This window comes from Macrobrachium rosenbergii, chromosome 2, assembly GCF_040412425.1.
Source record: "Macrobrachium rosenbergii isolate ZJJX-2024 chromosome 2, ASM4041242v1, whole genome shotgun sequence".
Lineage (NCBI taxonomy): Eukaryota > Metazoa > Arthropoda > Malacostraca > Decapoda > Palaemonidae > Macrobrachium > Macrobrachium rosenbergii.
In genome coordinates this window covers 56,565,373-56,577,908 of record NC_089742.1, presented here as the reverse complement: position 1 = coordinate 56,577,908, position 12,536 = coordinate 56,565,373, and the positions used below count along the sequence as shown (strand labels likewise).

Genomic DNA, 12,536 nt, shown 5'->3' with positions numbered 1-12,536 from the left:
CAGGTCCTGAGAGGTTACCAGTCCAGAGTAAGCTTGTGCTCAGCCTGCACATGATCTGTAGACCCCACAAACATTGAGTGAGAAGGCAGTGATGGCTCAACCCAGTCTAACTCCAGAGAAGTACGAGGAAGAGCCTACTCTATTATCTAGGAAGTTCTTCCCCTTCCTGTTTTGCGTCTTGCTGATCTTGATACTAGAGGACTGTTCAAGGCTGGGAGAGTTAACTCCATAGCTGAAGCAGACTCTGGAGGGTCCACTACAGGGAAAAACTACACTACAGGATGATCTCCTTTCTCAGTGGATGTTGACAGGGCAGCAGCAGCAGGAAGAAAGCCTCTCTTCTCAGCAGCCAGGTCTAAAAATGCCAAACCTTACGCAGGTAGTACTCCAACATCGTCTTGCAACCTGCAACATTAGTGTCATTAGTTAATGAGGAAGGAGAGGCCAGTGCTCAAGTTGATGCCCAACTAGGGAAGATATCAGCCTGAGCAGCAAAGTTATCTTCCAAGGAGAAAGAATTGTAGGAACCCTTCTCACTGTGAGCATCCCCTCCCCCCAACACAACTGACAGGGGGAAGTGCTTGCAGAAGGGTGTGAGATGATAATGCAGGAGAGAGGAAGAAACTAAAATGATTAGGTTGAGTCCTCCCCTAACAATCTCCTCCCATTGCAAGGAAAACCAACCAGCAAACTCCTTGCTGAAGGAAGCAAAGGTGGACATTTTTCCCATGCAATAGGAACAGTACCTCTTGGACTCAAGAGTTACAGGGTACAAGAAGTGCCCACATCCCACAATGATGTTACTCATTTTTCCTCCTCTGCAAGTCTGAATTTATGTCCTTTGGAATCTTGAATTTCAATTCAATGATCTCTGTGGGATTGCTCCATATGAACAGGTTTCATCTTCTGAATAATTCAGAAAAAACAAGTCACAAAATGCATTCACAAAGCAAAAATTGCTAATCTAAATACCCATCCACCAACCATTGTCAGCAATATCAGGGAAGAGAGGGAGTGCAATGTTTACTCTTTACAGCAGCTGAAGAAATAATGGTTGGCAATATGAGGTGGGTGAGGGGTATTCACCACTCACCTCCCTTACTACCCACTCAACAACCTTGTTACCAAACATCAACCACTCCCAGCTTGCACTGAAGGATACCCCTATACATAAGGTGGTGCTTTGTATTTCCATAGGAAAAAGTAACAGTTTCCTTCAGTTTGGTCAACTGTACAAAAACCTTGATATCATGCATACTACCTTGCCTTATATCAGCTTCCTTGGCAAAAAGAAAATTTATGAAATACACAGCCAGTAAGAGAGATAACAACAGGAGATACATGAATGAATTACCAACTTATGCACAACTTGGTAGGCAAATTCTCAAGTCTCATGTACAGCATTTGTCACCAATCATATAAAGTAGCTTAAGTTAAAATCAACACTGCTCAAAACTGGCATGAAATAAAGGATACCAGTGAAGAAGGCAGTTAGCAAAAAAGCTACCTAGTCTGCCATTATTGCTAAAGCCTGAGACTCTACTACAAAGTCCTTTATGTAAATAAAAGGAGTAAGTTTATTCTCCAATTAACAAAAACTAATCTCTATACTCCAAAATATTTACCTTAAGGTCAGCCAATTTGGAGGACAAACCTAGACAAATACTTATATCAAAATTCATTTGCAGTACCAATCCATAAACAAAGTAGCTCTTGCATTTTGATAACAGATGCTTACTTTTACCTAATAGTGTAAATCACATAGTTACTTTTACCTAATAGTGTAAATCACTGTACTGAAGACTTCTTATATCTACCTTATCGTAATTATATTACAACGCAGGGTTTAATATACAGTAAACCATCTGATTTTCTTGAATGTGGCATAGCAATTATCTACTCATGGAATGCCAAAATACTCTCGCTGCTAGTAGCAATGCTTCTCACTTATATTCAAAATATTCATAAGGAATAAGCCAAACATACCAAGCAACACAACTACGACTCACTTGGTGCTTTACGAAAATCAAACGGAGCTCCTCTGACAGTTACTCCTCTCTCATACCCAAGAGGCACAAGAGCATTGACTATATCCTTGAAATACCCTGTAGGACGTCGTTGACTGGGATCCAACCATTCTACTGTGGTAGAATTTCCAAATCCAGGAATTCTTGTTTGAACGCCTTCAGCATTCCTCGTTGTGCGTGTGACATTGTCATAAACCAGCTTCATGTTATCAACCTGCCAAAGAAATTATTACTCTATCAATTCATCAGAAAAACATAGTATAATTCTGTATCTTATTATACGAATTCAGGTAAACAGAAAATACTTACAACTTGACACTACAAAAATTATTTACGCATTTCGAATGTTAGTATTGAGAATTATTTACATTTTAGGTTACTGTACTCACATACTGTATATATATGGAATTTTGTTTTCTATAAGATATCAACACTACATATGCCTGAGTGGTATCAATGCCAGTCAACAATATGTTTTTCACGACAACTGGTAGCACCTTCTACTTGTTTTATTGATTAATCCTTTTATTATACTTCTAATTCTGAAGTTTTTTAAGATCTATTAAAACATCACACCTCAAACTGGTATTATACTCTGAAACCTTTGTAAAGGCATTTAACTTAAAATCTACATGGCTTAGTTTCAAGTAAATGACTCATATTTCAAGTACTGCATTATTTCATAAACTGACAATGTAACACTATAACTGATACACAATAATTGTAGTACAGGTATTAAAGTCTCGAATGTCACACTGGGCTCAAACACAAAAAAATAATATTACATCATAACCTGTTTTTTGGTGTTTTGGTGGTGATTAGAAATTTTACATTTTGAAAATCTCCAACTGAAGTTGTTATTCACTTGTAAAGTGAAAAAAAAGGATTATTAAAGTAAGATTTACTTTTTGGATACTTACTGACTGTTAAAGTTAACTTATATCTTTGCACCACAGGTGTGATTGGCATTCAAAGAAATGGAAGAAAACTGCTTGGTTAACCTGGATGGACTGTCTAGATCACCTGCTCTAGTCAGACTTCTTTTTGACTACCCACTAAGATGCAGGAAGGAGTGGGAGTGGGGAATGGGAGGTTTCATACTTTAAAAGCAAGTAAGTATCCAAATATATCTTATTATAAAGATTTTCATTATTTGGGATGAATCTTACTTACTGTCTAAAGTTATCTGAGCCTTACATTGACAGAAGGGCAGTGGTTTAGTGCAGCTAAAAGAACATCCCCTCAGCCAAGCAAACTTCAAGTTTCACATAGGAGTCTTTAAACATTCTTACCTGTATTAGGATCCTTCCACCTGAGTCTTGCCACTCAAAAGTGGATCCACAACAGGGGGTAAGACTCCTGTGAATAACACAATCAAAGAAGCCTTAAAGAGACAGCTGCTTCTTCAGGAGCAGCGTCAAAGAAGACCAATGTGCCTGGGTCCAAGCCCAACAAATGATGGTCCAAACCTAAAAGAAACATCTATAGATACAAGAGGCCTGCAGGCAACCTCCTACTGGATTGTTAGGGCTGCAGATCTAAGTTCTTAGAACCATAAGCACTCTTACTCTTAGCTCAGGTCCCAGACTGCTACCCTCAAAAGAGTGGAGGATAAAGAGGTTGAAGGCTGGCTGGTTGACCAATTGAAGGAGTAGGAGCAAGTCTCTTAACATGCTTTCCAGGGCAATCATTCATGCAGCAGTTCAAGACATATGATGTCTCATGAGATGGAGCCACTTGATATGTGATGAGCATAACTGCTCCTTCTTTTCAAGTACAGTATGGCATTTGTAAATGTATGAAACATTTCCCAAGAAACATATATAATCACCCAATCAAGGTAAGAAATTACCTCCAAGGGCTCGCCCAAAATGTGCAAACCTTCAAGGGGAAAGACAATTATTCAGTGTCATAAGAAGTGTAAAAGAGCACTTACTGAGAGTTCAAAGAATGACACCTTAAAAATGCAATATAAAGACATCATACGACTGCTTCAATTTTTTGGCCACAGAACCTCCCCATCACTAAAACTTTCCTCTTTATCAGATCCACTATGACTTGCAAGTGCACGTTATGGATTGGTGAAGGTCTAAGTTCCTTCACTGATCCCATTTTGTAAGTAAGAAGCGGCCCTATGCAACTTCACACAGGGAGATAGAAATAGCTGCATTCTCAGAACCAGCCAGAGAGAGAGAGAGAGTATTTGACCTTAGCTTCTACAGAAGCATCTGCTGAGGCAGAAGCACGAGCTGAACAAGTCACATTCACAGCAGCAGAAGAGGAAGGGCTGCTAATGTTGACAAAAAACGGTAGCAGGAAGAAGATGAAGATTATGAGGAGAGGGAGGAGGTAAGGGAAGCTGACTGAGATTGTAAGGTAGAAACAGAAGGGATGGGTTCAACAACAGATTGGAGAACATCAGCTTGTGAATTAATGCTCGTAGATGATGCAACATTTTAACCTTAAAAATAGGCTTAACTGGTAAATTTACTGGGTCTAACTCAAAGTCTAAGTTGCTACCACTAAAGCTAGAAGAAGATGGTGATGGCAATAACTTGTGCCAACACTCAAGCTTACCAAACCAATCCTTCAATAAACTCAAGAAAGGTTACAATCGACAGAATAGAGACGGTGGAGGGCACAGACCCTTGCACCAAGACATGACTGGTTCCCTGGCAGCAGAGGCCAGCTCCCTACTGTCTCAGGGCAATATTCAGGTCAGGTCACAGGGAGACGAGGGGCACAGTCCCCCCTTTTGAGGGGAACGTGAAAATGACCACACACCATGGGGAAAACTGCTGCCCCTACCCAAGATAAACTCAGTCAAATTTCTAACTGAAGTTAAAATCAAACTTGCATCCTGTCCAAGATTACCATTTCTCTTTTCCTGAACTGAAGGTAAGCAAAAGATGGAACTAGTAAGGAAGGAATATCAGAAAGTGAAACTGATGGAATAGGCCTAGGAGGGGGAGGAGGGAGGCCAGCAGAGGAAGAAGGCCTAAGAGCCAGAACTGGAAAAGGAGTAATCCTGCTCCAATTACATGCCTTCTCAAACTATCCGCTCCTCTCTTTATTTCTATACTGTAAGTAAAAAGTTTTTCATGGCCTCCTGTAAACACTCAAAACATTCCTAACAAAGTCATTTCTGCAGACCCTATGACCTTAACACCATTGTTCTTACTGCTTCCAGAAGAGAACATTCTAGGAAAAAGAAAATGAGATTACAAAACTGAAAATCAGAAAAAAAGAGCAAAATTATTCCATAACTGTATAGATGCACTGGCCTTCAAGATGGCAAGAAGAATTCTAACAAACAAAACATTCTGAACACACCTCGAGAAGAAGAAGAAAACTAGGCAGTCCGGTGCTACTATTGTATGATATCTACCGAGCTATTCGCGACCTGCCAAACTTAGGATGCTATCTACCAAACAACCCAATTAAGGCCTACAGCAATTACTTCCACAAACTATATACAAAGCTATTTGATCGCCCAGGGGCTAGTACTAAACACGGTGAAACAGTGACTCACCTACACTGTTTTGCAGTGTTTAGTACTAGCCCCTGAGGGGTCAAATGTACAAAATGGATGGTAGATGATATTCTATAGTAGCACAGGTAGTCCCCCTACATCAGCCAAACAGTTGTCTTCTTTCTTCTGTGAATACCAATCTCACCTACAACTCCAAGATGTAAGCTAACTGACAATAGGCAAGATCCATCCCAAATACTAATAACATTTACTTTCTCCATATGTTACCATGAAAAAATCATCCTAATTTCCTGAACAACTAAAATTCAAGTCATAAGATTCAGCTTATGAGTACTGCAGTATTACATTTTCATGTGTTGAATACTAGAAAAAAAATTACAATGGTTCAACAGGAAGCAAAGAGTATTTCACTTACCCAGCAGTCAATAACATAAGGTACAAGTAGTTCCATATTGAGCCACAGGTCAAACCAGTAGTCAGTCATTTTGGAACAAATGTAGTGAACGGTTTCTGTTTTGTTGAGCTTCGCTTCCATTTGAGATCCCCCATCTCCTGGAACTAATGCATAACAGGTAAGGACGGACAGTCTATTTAAAATACTACCTATGTTGCACATGACCAATATGGGAGCTGAAAAAGGTTAAAGTTGGACACATGGCATTTAAGGCTGAAGGGACACTGCAAAATTATTTCAGTGTACCATTTACTGCGTGTTGTGATGGGCTCCCAATTACTGTTTTATCAAGGGAAAAACTTAATACAAATGGCAATAAAAGGGAAACAATGCATTCCATGACAGCCAACTTGGGTGACGGCACACTCATGAAAAAAAATCTTATTAGCCAAATTGCATGCAATGTAGAAAAAGTAACTCCCAAAAACTTACATATTCATACTTATCACTGACTGTACATATTTATTAAATAAGATACGAATACCTACCCTCAGCCTTATTATAAACCTGGTAAAATATGAGATCATTTAAAACAAACTTTAAGCATACAAAATGTTTATGTACTGAACCATATCATAACTTCAGTTTATCCAAGAAAGAACCCAGTAGGCATAAAGAACTCCATAGAAAATTTCAGTTGTTTTAAGAACTCCAGCACAACTACTAATAATTTAGGAACAATATCAAATGCAAACTACACAATGCCCCCTCATAATCTCTACTACAGGTGTATCTGGTTACAACTTCCTGCTAACAACAAAAATACAAAATAGTAATGAATGATTAGCCTGGTATCTGATATGAAGAACTAAAAAGCCAGTTCTGTCACCTGCATTTATCTGCTTTCTTTTTGCTAATGTCAAGCTAGATCTCCGATGCTTTGTACCAGTTCCTTAACAAAATAATGGGAACATTAAAAAAATGGATAAAAGACAGTAACATGCTAACCCTCAATTACTTAGTAACCATATTCATCACAATCCACATTTGTTGACATGACCTAACATGCGGTAATGTTATAATGACCATAATATAATTCATGAAAGGAGGCTACCCGATGTTACAACAAAGTCTAACAAAGTCCATAAAAAAGTGGATGTTTCAATATCTGGATATTTTAACATGATTACTTGTATCGTACTAAGAGTAAGGTTCACATGACAATGTTTCTCATAACTTTGATTAGGAACAGTGCCAATCCTGGCTAGAGTATATATATATATATATATATATATATATATATATATATATATATATATATATATATATATATATATATATATATATATATATATATATATATATATATATATATATATATATATATACACATATATGTATAATTTTCACTAATGGAACACCACGTTTACATGAAATAAAATGGTTGCATTTCAAAAAATTTGAAAATGCCAACCAATAATATGGCAAAAGTTTCTGGTATAGGCTAGACCTATTAGTATGGTAAACACAGTACAGTACTCACTTGGCCTAATTATGTAAGAGTTACTATACAATTTTTTACGAAGTTAATCAACTTTATAGACTATGGTTTTAAGTGGTGAATGAAAGCACTCACCCTCCCCCCCGGAAAAAGGTGAACATACTTTATCGTCTTTCAAAATCATATACTGTACACTATTTGCATTAATGAAATAAAAAATATTCCTTCTAACAGAACCATTTAATGCTAATATCTGCCGAGTAAGGCACAGCTGCACATGCACACACAAAGCAATTGATAATTTGAGACAATTAATCATTTCAAGGCTTTGGTGTGACATGGGTAAAATTGTACCCTAGTGCATTCAAAGCATCAAGTACACTTCTGTCGTAGAAGTGAACGACCCGCAACAAAACATTCTTGTGAAGAGATTAGTACTTCCTGTTGTTCTTTCCCAAAAACCAAGAGAAAATATATCCAAAATAGTACCAGAAACACAAATGAGAATATATCAAATTTTATCCTTCATTTGGTTTAGTGTAAAGACATGTAAAGCTGATTGAAATCCTCTATGAACAAAGTAAATACAATGTTAATGTTGATAGAATCTTATCAAGTGAATCTGCAGAAAATAGCAAGGTACCATTTGCACCTTCTCATGTATTTTCTGTAAAATAAAAAAAGTTGGAGATGGAAGGGAAGGTTCAGACAGGATAAACGACAGAAATCTGACTAAGAATAAGCATATTATGCTCTTGTAATTTGCAAAACACCACAAGATTTTCAAAGCTTGCTTACTAGATTACATAAAATACAGTATTTACAAAGATGAGACTCATGATAAATCAAAGCAAAAAATTTATTACGGACAGTAAGCACAAGGATCAATGAGCGTGAACCTTTCAAGTATTTAGGGAGCAAAGACATCCAATCAAGGTTCTTTAAATTGGAATTTGGTGGAAGACTAAAAGCAGAAAGCAAATTAAACAATGAGCTGATTATCTTATGTCAGTCTAACAGACTAAAACTGCAAATAAAAGTGAAAATTTTCCATAGTCTAGTATGGTCTGTATTACTTTATGGAAAAGAACCATACAATGACACAAACTATGTCGAAAAGATTTTGTCAATTTGAGAGTAATGCTTCAAAAGAATATTAGAAGTCGAACAGTAGGGCAGAGTGAGAGATGACACAATAAGGGAAATTACGCTACAATACAGTAGTTCCCCATGTAAATGAGATAATGATGAAGGGGAGCTGGGGATGGCTCGTACATGTCTTAGCACCACCATCTGGAAAATATGTGCCAGTATCAGCCAAGTCATTTGCTCAAAGGTGTAAATCTGAGACTGTACATAATCAATCTTGCAATAATAACATTATTTCCCTTCTGTTAAATGCCATGCAGTGAGCACCTATCATTTGAGCAAACTGAAATAAGATGACTGAAGTGGGGAATGACGCACATTAAACATGTTAAAAAGTCAAAACAATCTGAGAGTAAATACTGAATAGTATATACAGTACAATATTAACTTCAAGGTTGTGCTTGAACAGGAATAATAAGCCTTTACAAGCATCTATAAAACTAACCTTTTAAGAAAACAAAATTTATCTTTTTAAAACAGGAGGATAAAGAGGAGTTCTAACATGATACATAAATTAAAGATTTTGAACAAATTCTTACAAGAAATTATTCCATAATCTATGGACTGGAAGTTACAGACTCTTTATGTAAACACAATACACATATCGATTCCTATCTCATGCAAAGTTTGCTAATAAGGCCATCAACCCTCCATAAGATGAGAGTATTTTTCAGTATTTTTAACAATACGAAACCGTTACTGTCCGTCTATCAAACATCTACTCTTCCCCTGTGACACTAAGTTAAAATTTTTTAAAAGTGTACAAATAACCATTTTTGCAATTACATTTGTGTTGAAATGTAAAATGATTACCAAAAACCAATAACAATAAAACAGCTACATAATTACATTATTTTGCCATTCTAACTCAAAGGAAACAAAATAGCAATGTAACCATACATAATCTAGACATAATTGCAAGCTCCTTCATTAATATTGTTTTTCACTTTATAGAAAGAAAGAATAGCATTCTTTCCCTTTGAACTTAACTAAGGACAGCAGGCAGACCTAGAAAAATTGTAGGTTATCACAGACACTGTGACCCAGCATAAGATGACCTAAACAACCAGCCTATCACTTCAACCTAATATTCATTGTACACCAAAAAAAAAATGAATAATTTCATGTACCAGTAACATCCCCAAACTAGCTTTAACATTGGCAGGATTTCAGAATTACCTTTTTCCTCCCAAACCTTAGCTGCGTGCGGTCTCATCTACGCCTATTCAGATTAGATTAAGGAAAACAATACTGATAATTATAATGGTCCTGTGTCAGATGACCAAAATTGATCAGAAATTTCGATTACACTATTTACAAGGTACATAGGCTATATTCTCATGGAACACACTAAGGAATTGGAATATAAAATTTAGGCTAAGGGACAAGCCCTGAGACCTATGAGGTCATTCAGTGCTTAATTGGAATTGAGGGTAAAAAGGGTTTTAAAGGTACAACAGGGAGAAAACCTAGCAGTTGCATTATGAAACAATTGTTAGAAGAGGTTTAAAGTAATTTGTTAGAAAGAATATGAACGGAGGTACAGTAAAAGAAATGAAAGGGGCTGCAGCTTGGGGCCGAAGGGACTCTGCAAAGAACCTTCAGTAAAGCCTACAGTGTGATACATGAGGTGCACTGATAACACTACCCCCTAAAAGAAGAAACACACTGAGGATCACTGGAAGCTACCACATGGCACAAGTCCCATTTATGATGGGTGGTTATAGGCCACAATGAACAAGGAAAGCATAGAAATATACATAAAATAAAGTGTATTCACCAATACATATTGAAAGAAAAAAAAAAAACTGTGGTAGAACTATAGGGTAGCTCCACGTCGCCGACGGCACTATAACTTGACTTTTTCTACAGTTTTTTGGTTGCTAATTATGAATTTATCTTTCATTATTGGCGCTCGAGTCTAATTAACCTGTAATTAACCCCCAAAGTCCACTCAACAAAGGGTTTCCATACGCGATCTTCACAAGACAGAGCACTGGTACGTCTGTTTCGAACGGTTCATATCCCGTCCGGCAAGTGCAATAACTTGTTAACGTATGGGTACCCAACCCCAACCCGGGCCAGTACTAAACACGGCGAAGGGGCATTCCATTTGGCCGACAAACAGATGCACCGCCAGTATGAAAACCCCTTAAAGTGTAGAAAAAAAAACCAGTTGAAAAGGTAAAAACAGGCGCGGAGCTAATATATAGAATTACCAAAACAGTAAATGGTTTGTAAAGAAAATATTACACAAGCTACAACATAACTATAGGAATGCTGAGCGCCCTAAACTACACTTTCGTTCAGAAAATTATTATGAAAACACCAAATTTTTCCCACATTGTATTTATGTTTGTCTTTTTGTCATAATTACTATACAGTAAATTGTTTAAGTTTTTATGGGGATGGTACTAAGCACAATAATCATTTTTCATGTAAACTGGTAGTTACCAAACTAAAGGGGCAATGTACTAGTCTGCAGTTTTACCAAACAACCAGGTTGGTAACTAACTTTCCAGTTATCGAATATCCTAAACACACCATTGCTGAAGACGTGTGAATGGCTAGTTAATAGAATTACTATTACTGCTATATTTGCACGGGTTGGATAGCCTAGTAGTCTCCCAGCCAATCTCTCAATAATGGGTGGTACTGCACAAAAAATCTAGAAATCTCTAGAAATGACCAGGCTTAGGACTATTCTATTAGTTTTCCAGGGTAGATAGTAATGAAATGGACCAAGGAGAAAGTCAACCTACACTAAGCTGCATATTTAGGCATCATGAATTCAGCCTACTAAAAATAACTTCCCAACCAAGCAAGATTAGCTCAGCCTACTGCCGGTAAGACAGTGAGACGATTGAGCAGATAATCCAACTCTACCACTTCGTCTTGCGCCATAGCCTAGATATTTGATGCAGAGGGTGAATGTAAGCTTTTAGGATACCATCCTGGTCCTATTTAGGCTACTCAAGGCCAGAACAGCCTTGCAGTAAGATCTTCTTGAAAAGAATCGAGGAAATTAAGGGCTACGCTACGCTAGAGCATTCGATGATGCAACTTTTTTAGTGTCGTAGTGAGCTGGAACCTTAACAGTACAAAAGGTTAAGCTTTCTCCATCAATTCATGAAAGGAAGCTTAGAGACGCTGATTTAATTTCATCAAGGTCCCACATCATACCAAGTGGATCGTTGCCCTTGGAGTCTTTAAGACTGGCTCAGGCTGAGTCAACCCCGTTTCCAAACAAAGCTTTCAAATGAAAACCACTCCCAGGCTTGACTTAACTTTACGTCTAAAAGAATTAAATCACAAATTTGTAGACCACTTACTTAGCACAACAGGGGGTACGTATTTCGATCTACTGAGTTTACAAAGCGCAGGACAAGCTAAAGCGAGTAAAAACAATGAAAATATTGCAACCTCTCTCATCTTCACTACGTTAGGAACAGCTGATCGCTCACACACTGACTGTCTGTGTTGTGGTTCGCAGCGGCGTAGATTGGCATTTGCCGTGAGGGGACCTGTTGACGCTTCGTCCTTTTCGGGATTATAATTCGGCTGTTCATAACCTAATTACATTAACTCTCTATCCAACATTTTCAAATACTTCTTAATAAATTGATTATCAGATAGTCTGTTTTCTTAAAAGGAAGTAAGGTAGTGATTTGCTGCTTTTTTTTTTTAATACCTTACCCGGCAACCACAGTGTTTACTTATATTTCCCCACGTGATTACGTATGACGTCGAAAGTATAATTCTTCATTTTTTACTTTAAAAATGCTCTAAAATGCTTAACAGCATTGTTTCATTGATCAAGCAAAGATCTTTCCCCTTTGTTCCTGATATTTAGGACTCTCAAAAAGTGTAGTGACAAACTCTTGACTACTATGTGACAATCGACCTTCATTGACTACTTGTTCCAAAGACGGGGTAATAAAACCTGATTTTAAAAGAGTGGAGGCAGCTTTG

The 12,536-nt window shown here is 37.4% G+C and overlaps 1 protein-coding gene across 2 annotated transcripts in view; it reads right to left on the bottom strand.

Annotated features, from left to right (window-relative positions):
* The window catches only part of LOC136847382 (lysosomal phospholipase A and acyltransferase-like), a 34,592-nt gene extending 22,502 nt beyond the window's left edge, over positions 1–12,090 (bottom strand). The window contains exons 1-3 of one of the 2 annotated variants that reach the window (XM_067119017.1): positions 11,897–12,090; positions 5,936–6,078; positions 2,010–2,241 (exon numbers count right to left, since the gene is read on the bottom strand). In XM_067119017.1, the coding sequence (XP_066975118.1) occupies positions 2,010–2,241; positions 5,936–6,078; positions 11,897–11,996 (475 nt within the window). In that variant the 5' untranslated portion in view covers positions 11,997–12,090. The remainder of the gene's footprint in view (positions 1–2,009; positions 2,242–5,935; positions 6,079–11,896) is intronic. The other variant, XM_067119026.1, reaches the window with a different exon arrangement.
* Between the last annotated feature and the right edge of the window lie 446 nt (positions 12,091–12,536).